This window comes from Antrostomus carolinensis, unplaced genomic scaffold, assembly GCF_000700745.2.
Source record: "Antrostomus carolinensis isolate BGI_N321 unplaced genomic scaffold, ASM70074v2 scaffold2637, whole genome shotgun sequence".
Classification (NCBI taxonomy): Eukaryota; Metazoa; Chordata; class Aves; order Caprimulgiformes; family Caprimulgidae; genus Antrostomus; species Antrostomus carolinensis.
In genome coordinates, this window is record NW_010326464.1 from 1 (window position 1) to 8,004 (window position 8,004).

General features: G+C 36.1%; 1 protein-coding gene across 1 annotated transcript in view; it reads left to right on the forward strand.

Moving 5' to 3' along the window:
* Positions 1–761: 761 nt before the first annotated feature.
* Positions 762–8,004, forward strand: part of LOC104527761 (regulator of G protein signaling 12) — a gene marked incomplete at its 5' end in the record, with an annotated part of 47,529 nt that continues 40,286 nt past the window's right edge. Inside the window, one exon of the mRNA XM_029085860.1 lies at positions 762–783. Within this exon, the coding sequence (XP_028941693.1) occupies positions 762–783 (22 nt within the window). The remainder of the gene's footprint in view (positions 784–8,004) is intronic.

Consider the following 8,004-nt stretch of genomic DNA (forward strand, 5'->3'; position numbering starts at 1 on the left):
TTCTTCTGTGTGTATTCCATCTTGGAAATATTGTAGATACATAGGGCATTCTTCTCTAGCTTTTTGAAGAGCAGAATGAAATAAGAGAGTTTCTTTTTAACTATTTAGAATGTCATTTAAAGGTTCCAGGACACCTTAAATGACCAAGAAAAGTTTCCTCAAATTAAAATAATTTTTTAAAATAGCCATTAAAAATCAATACAAACTTCAATCTAATAATCAGCTGCTCATCTAGTTTTTCACTCAGCTGAGTGTTGAGGTGCGGGCTCTGGAGTACATGTTTGGGAAGTGGTCACCTACTTGTTTTTACAGAAATGTTAGCTACCTTGAGGTAATCTGTGATCAAAGGTGAAAGGTTAAGGGTAGATAAGCATGTAAACTTCAAGTATGTGAGGTGGTGTTCTCTTTTCAAGTCAGTTTTAAGGTACCTGCTTTCTCATATAGACCAACCAATTGTCTCTGTTCACCTAAGAAGGACCATTGGAAGCAGCGTAGCTACTCACAGCAAGAAGTACTTCATCCAGTAAATATTGTGGGATCAAGTTCCAGGGCAGTGGTTAAAAGGCCTGGGGTGAATTTCATGGTGGGAAGGAAACACCTGTGAGAAAGTAACAGCTAGGTTCTTTAGATTTTCCTCTCTCATGTTATCTGTTGTTAATAAGATGATAAAAGTAGCTAACACTTCAAATAGTATGTGAAGCTCAGAGGTTTCTAATACCATGAAACTTAAGTAACACTTATTTTTCTCTTTCTCATTGCAGTCAGCAACTGTTTCTGATGGAGGTAAGCTGAAGCTTGTTTTTACTTTTATAATGAAAAAGAATCAATTTTTGACATTAAGCGGCATAAATATGTGGTAAATAAGGTGATATATTACAAGATGTGAGTCCAAAGTGGTGCAGAGCTCTGTGACTTCTTTGGGAACTGTGCCAGTGAAAATGTTGTGGGATTAGGTTCACATACTTTCACTGATTTATTTGCATAATTTTTTTTGCAGCACATCTCCCTCTATATGCACGTTTTTGTTAGAACTAGGCTTCTTCATTCATAATAATAAAGAGGCAGAGCTGGTAGTCTTTCATATAATTGGATGGTAGATAAAATCTTGTTCTCTGTTTTATTGTTCTTTGCATATCCTGTTTGCTTTTGAAGAGGTACACTCTAGCTCCTAGGTTGTGAGCTGTGTTGGTGCATTTGTTGAGGTTGAAATTTCTTTACAGTGTGATGCATTTTGAGAAGAGGTAAGTAATTTGATTTTTGTAAAATCCCAGCATGGAGCTCTTGCAGTTCTGGAGTACTTCTAAGTAAATTCCTCTTTATGTCACCTAAGCTTGTTTGTTTTGATTTTAATGTGGCTTTAATGTTTTAAAGGACGTCCACTCTTTGTTAAACATTAGAAGATGATTTCTCTGAACCTTTGAATTTAATTGAAACAGTTTAAGTATGCTTCCTGAATGGAATAAAAGAATTTGTATAGTTTAGGGTATATAAGAGATGGCTTTTCTCACTTGCCTTGCTTGGCAGGAGTTGATTCACTTGATCCTGCAAAGTAACTTACTTACATATATATTATTACTTTTGCTGTTCTTTGACAATTTTATTAAATAAAAAGGGGACAAACTGTTTCACTGCTCTAATTAGTGCAGTGAAATTGAAGAAATATTTTGAATGGTAAGGATAATTATTTATATTACATGCAAATGTAGATGCAAAATTAGCAATACTATTCACAAAACTCCATTGTATCCTAATTTCTGATTCCTTGCAAAACTAAAACTACAGTTGAGAGAAATCTTACTGTTTTGTTTCTTTTGACAAAGCCATTTTCCAATGGCTGACTGACTTTATCAGGTATTTTCCTTCTCTGTTGCTGACATAGTCTACAGCTGTAACAGTACTTCTGTCTAGATGAGAAGATAGACTCTAGATCTGTCTTGTCTGCAAAGTGACAAAAGAAGAAAATAGAAAATAATTGTGTTTATTCCACTTTCTGTTTTTAAAATGCAGCGTGTGTTTTTGTGGGAAAAATACGTATTTTTTTCCCCATATGTTACCTGTTTGATACAAAAATCAAGACAAAGCACAGACTTTTTTTGTTTGTATATGTAGTTGAATGAAGTTCCAGGTGCTGAGGGGCAAAAAAATTGATTGATCTTTTTTAGCTGAAATGGAATGTACTTGTGTCTTGTCTCCATGAGGGTTCTTGTTCCATGTTAATGATAATTATTTTACTTCTGTTGCCTATCCAAACTTGAAGAACCCTGTGATAGTACTCATATAATAGTAATTTCAAGCTTTTTGTGCTTCCTGCTGAAAAATGAAAATTTATTTTCGAGATCTGACTTATTTTCAGTTCTTCCAATATGACTTCTATAGTTCATTCCAATTCCATAGGTAATTGTGTTTTCCAAATTAATTCTATACAGTTTTGAGAAGCTATGAAATCTATGGGCCATGTAGGTTGCAGAACAGACAATAAGTTGTATGTATTTTTCTGCTGAGTTGTATGACCTATTTTTTCAGCTTGTGCTGAAGATTTAATATGAACTCTCTCTTCATTGTTATATTCTACTTAAGAGGGAGGGTATAATTTAAGTAAAAAGTGGTAGCTGAACTATACTGAGTAATGTTGAATAATGCTTAAATATCTAGAATGTGGATTGGAAAAATAAGAACCAGAGAGACTGTAACCAGAAAAAGCAATATGAAATAAAATACTAATTCATTTCATTTAGAGCTGCATTGAGTAAAAAGCTCTGATTTGTGTCTGAATTTCATTTTCAGGCTTTCACTTTTATTGAATATGTCACAGCACTGAAATTTTTCTAGTCTTCTCTGATCTCACTAATTAGAGAAATTTGCACCAGTGTAACCATTAGTATAGCAGTACATACTTCCCTTCCTAGACTAAATCTTAATAATAGTATTTGTACATATAAATAGATACTATAAATACTGTTGTTAAGCTTTAATCCTGTAAGGGAAATTTATGTGTAGAAAGTAATGATTATGTGTTTATACACATCCCTTCAGTATAACTCCCTTCAGGAGGCATGACAGCTCTCTGTACATTTTCTTTCTGAGGTCACTGAAGCCTCATGTTGTAATGGCTTTTATTACATTAGAGCCCGGCACTGGAAACCAACTATACCCTTGTTGCATTTATTTCACATGGTAACTCAGTTGTGCGAGGCTGGGGTGTTCTCATTAGCCAAAACTGAGCACTTGGGCTTTGCAAGATAGGTAACATATAAAAGATAAAGATACTTGAATTAGTGTTGTTTCCAGAGATGCTGACCAGTAGCAACTCAACTGTAATTGATTTGCTTAATGAATTACAAACAGTCAGATTGCAAAGTGTAATAGTGTTTAGATGCAAGATCACTGCTATAGATCAATTAATCTGCAGTACCTATGCTCTAGGAATAACAGAAACAATTTTATATTACTTTATATATTTTAATTAGCAGATTTCTCCTACTTCCCATCCAGGAATTGTCCATTCCTGTTGCCTGTGGGAACAGTGAGAGTGTGCATGCAGCATGGAGGCTGTGGCTGGTGTTTTGAGCACTGTGCCGTTCAAATCATCAATAGTCCCCAGCTAATGTCTGATTATGGCACTTCCCAAAGGGAAAACCTTAAGGTCAAAGGACATATGATAAAAGTACATCATCATTCACCTCCCAGACAGGCAGGTGGTGATGTATCTGAGCTATTGAGAATGTCTAAGTCAGTTCTTCCCTGCTGTTCCCTACAGAGATCAGTTCCAAAAAGCGGAAGTCTATTATTTCCAAATACTTAAGCATACGAGAGACTGTATGCATGCCTTTTTCCTAAGATACAACTTAGCTGTAGTTTCTGCTGATTTTTGTTTTTAGTGTTCATCAGCTGGAAAGAATTTTCATAAGGAAAAGTGTTCTTAGAGACTTTTTTTGAAAGGAATCTGATGTTTACAATAATAAATAATGTGAAGTTGTATTTTAAAAAGTAACTAAAGAAGGTAGAGAAAAGAATACATAATGAAATCTAAAATAAAACAAAACACTACTATTTACACTATAAATACAGATGGAATATTTCCTCCAACAGGTATATGAGTTATTTTTCAGTTAGATTGGCAGCACATGCTTGCTGTAGCTGTGTTCCACTTTAACATAAATAATTCAAGTTCCTTTAGCAGCACTGGCAAAAGGTCTTTTCTTTAAATTATTTATGTAGCATTTTATAATGCTTTGTGTTAAGTATACTATTGCTTTCCTCTGCTTGAAGCCATGAGGGTGAAGAATCGATTTGTTTAGAAGGGTGTTAGAGGCTACCAGGAATTGCTGGGGGACATGTGTTAGCTTGCCTTAGTCCAAAGTTGCAGAGGAACAATGTGCCGTACGGTAAGACTCATCTGCACCCAATGGGTTCCGGGACGTTACAGCTGAACTTGGTATGGATTCAGAGGGATGGCTTTCAGTGAATGGCTTGAAGTATTTGATTAAGTGGCACCACAGTGGTTCTTACCAGCTTTATCCAGGTAATGTACTTAGTGATTAACTGGAATATCTTAATTATATGAATTTATGCATTTCGATGATTACAAGGAATACGTGTAGCTTCTCACAAGAATAAAAAATATTCGTAGGTCGAAAAATACATACAGTTTTTATGAACAAATGCATACAAAAACATCCTTAATTAATTGTATTCAGACTTAATGCTTTATATTATTTAAATCAAAACTTTCAAAGCCATCTTGTCCTGTATACTTTCAAGCTTTTAGCTGATTAAATGCCTGCATTTTCTTACATAATGCTCATTTTGTAAAACAAAACCAAGAACCTCCACAGAATGTGTAAACACAAAAGGTGTAAAAGATTGTTTTTCTGCAGATTTTTAGAAAACATTCTGTTTCAGTCTCTGTTTGAGGAAGGTAAGAAATGAAACAGAATGAGTTTGCACAGAAAGTGGTGCTTCCTTGCTAGGTACAGTGGTTCTTGAACAGAATAGAAATAAATTGAGGTGCCTGGGATTCAAGATGCTTGAGTAAGGAGCCTCCTTTTACAGGTGATGCAAGATGAGTCAGTGCTTCCAGCCAGTAAGGAAGAAGGCAGGCAGGCATTAGGAAACTTTACAACACTGCTAAGTCTTCCGTGCACCTGAGTTGGTGTTTTCACCGTATACTCCTTTGGCATCCTGAGATCCCCAAGAGCTAATCTTCTCTTTTTTAAACACTTAACAAGGAGGAGGAGGCCACTTTGCACAACAGCCTTGCGGTTAGAATGTTTGAGGGTGGGAATCAGGGCTCTACGTTTCCTCTGTTGATCATCACAGAGTGATCATTAGATGAAATATGTGACTCGGTTGGAAAGTTTCTCTGTTCCTGCTTTCCGAGGTGGGCTGTGTGTACTGGGGAATGCACAAGTTGTGAGAGCTGGGAAACCTGACACTGAAGTCTTACATTGGAAACATTCTTCTGCAAGGGAAGTGGAGCAAGAGTTACTGTTTATACAGTCTTCATTTAAGCGTGATTGGGATAAATTGTGCACTAGTGTTATAGTTGGTGGGCTTTTTTCCTTCCCATCTGACCTTTCTTTCTCTCCGATTCTAGGTGGTATACCTGGACTAGGTTGTAACTGTTTTAGTTGCAACTGTTGATATATGAAGTAAAAGAAACTAGAATAACTAAGCCTTTTCTGGGAAACAACCTTGTTCTGGGTTGTTTTCAGGTTGACAGGTACCCCACCAGAAAGCTGTACGGGTTTTAAAAGCAAACTGACTGCATTTTTGTTTTAAGGCAAAACAAAGTAGTGTCAGTGTTAAGTATGAATTCAAATAGTACTTTCTGAAAAAAATCTGAATTAGCTAAATAAAGTCCACCAGAACAGAGACAGTTTACTGTGAACGAGTAATTCCTTAATGCTGCTTTAACATTTTGGAGGATCTGTGCCAGTGGCCCTGAAAGTTTTTGGAAATGCGGCCTTATTTTGGTTCATTTGTTTTCATGGAACCTCCAGAGTCACCAGTGTATTAGAGGAACGAGAACTCAGTGTAGTTTAGAGCAAATGTAACTCTGACAAGCTGGAGAGAGTGAGCAGCTGCTAGCAATTAAAGGTAGTTACCAGTCACCCACTGGTGTAAACACCCAGAGACTGTAATTGCAGTTTGGCCTTCCTGCCTGCCACAGGGAAACTGAACAGCTGCTACTTGGAGGAAGGAAGGGGAAGGTGACCTGCTCATGACTGCTATGCCTACCATTTTGCAGTCCCTCGGAGTCCTAAGGCCCTGTGACTTGTGGATTTCGAGTTGAGCACTTTGTGTGGGTGCTCCCTAATTTCCCTCTCTCAGCTGAGTAGGTTTAAATGGTTTGGTTTGGTATGTGGGATGAGTTTGCCTTTCTGGTTTTGCCTGAAAGGAACTAAGAAATTTTCATCATTCATCACTGAAGAACACTGGGAATTGAGCCCTCTAGGAGTGAGGCAGTATCTGAAATTGTTCCAGATATATCCAGTCTGCTTATATCCTGGACTGTAAAATAAAACATATCCACCTGCAGAGTTAAAGCAAAATACTTCACATAATAAATTTAGATACAATTCTTTTCACTTTCACATGAACTTCTTTCAGGATGGTTTTACTGCGGTGACAGGTATTCTCCAATGAAGCTAACAGTTGACTTGGTTATGCTTAAAGATATGTCTTAAAGGAAAAAGTGAATAAATGTTTCTTATAAGAAAATTTGACTTTATTTGCTGAGTGTTTTTAATAAGCTTTGATTAATATGATGATTAGGCAAAGAAAATATTTATATACCGTATGTGTTACTATGGTCCTTAAGTATTATCCTTGATGAAAATACAAAGTTACATTTTCATTCCTTTGTAATCTAGTTCTGTATCTTTGTCATATTTTGTCTTCTTTTTGTCTTAAACAATAGCTTTGCTCACAGAAATTTGCAGTAGTTAACTCTTACATCTTAGTAAATATTTCTATGCTGCAGACTACATTTAAAAATGAAGTTTCAGAATGATTTTTTCTTTAATTTTTTCTTATCTTTATAACTATCTTTATAACTTTTTCGTATGTTAACTATCTTTGAATAGTCCTTCAATGTTCATACTTCCATGGAGGAACAATAGCATTTGGTAATGTAGAACTTGGAAATGCAAAGTGTTTTGAAATACATACAACTGAAAAGGAGAACTTGGGAGATCTTACAAAGTAGTAATTTTGGTGAAATTACTCCTTGCTTTACTTAGTTTAGGTGATTAACTGAGAAAAATAAACAACAATAAAAATGTTTCTATGAAGAATAGACCATTTCTTAAAGTTTTCTCAGTCAGTTTGCATTTATAGTGAGCTGTATATTTACTTTGCCATTTGTCACAGAATTATTGAGGATAGCATCTCATTTATTTGAGGATATTATTTTCTCATGTCTATTACTGATAATTTTTCAAAGAATTGAATGTCTGCTTTTTTTAAATCCCTTAATCACAGAATCTCATTCAGTTTGGCCTCTCTCTAGTGCAACCTCCTGCTTCAAGTAGGGTCTGTTATGAGATCAGACCGGGTAGCTCAGGGACTAATTTAGTTGTATCTTCACAATGAATTAAACCTTGGATCACCTCTGTGAAGTGGATATAATCTGTGAGTACTACTGTACCAATTTTATATTTGTGTAAACTGAGAGATGGAGAGAGAGGTGATTTGTGAAAGGGCACACCACAAATCAATAAAAAGTTTGTGACTAGGACCCTATTGTATACACTTCCCTCTTTTACTTAGAGCAGCCATTTCTTTCACCTTTCCACTTCTGTGAACAAGTGGTCACTTCTTTATGGCCTTTTTGTGTGTTCTTTGTTTATTGATATAGAATCATAGAATGGTTTGGGTTGGAAGGGACCTTAAAGATCATCTAGTTCCAACCCCCCTGCCATCAGCAGGGACGCCTTCCACTAGACCAGGTTGCTCAAAGCCTCATCCAGCCTGGCCTTGAACACTTCCAGGGAGGGGGAC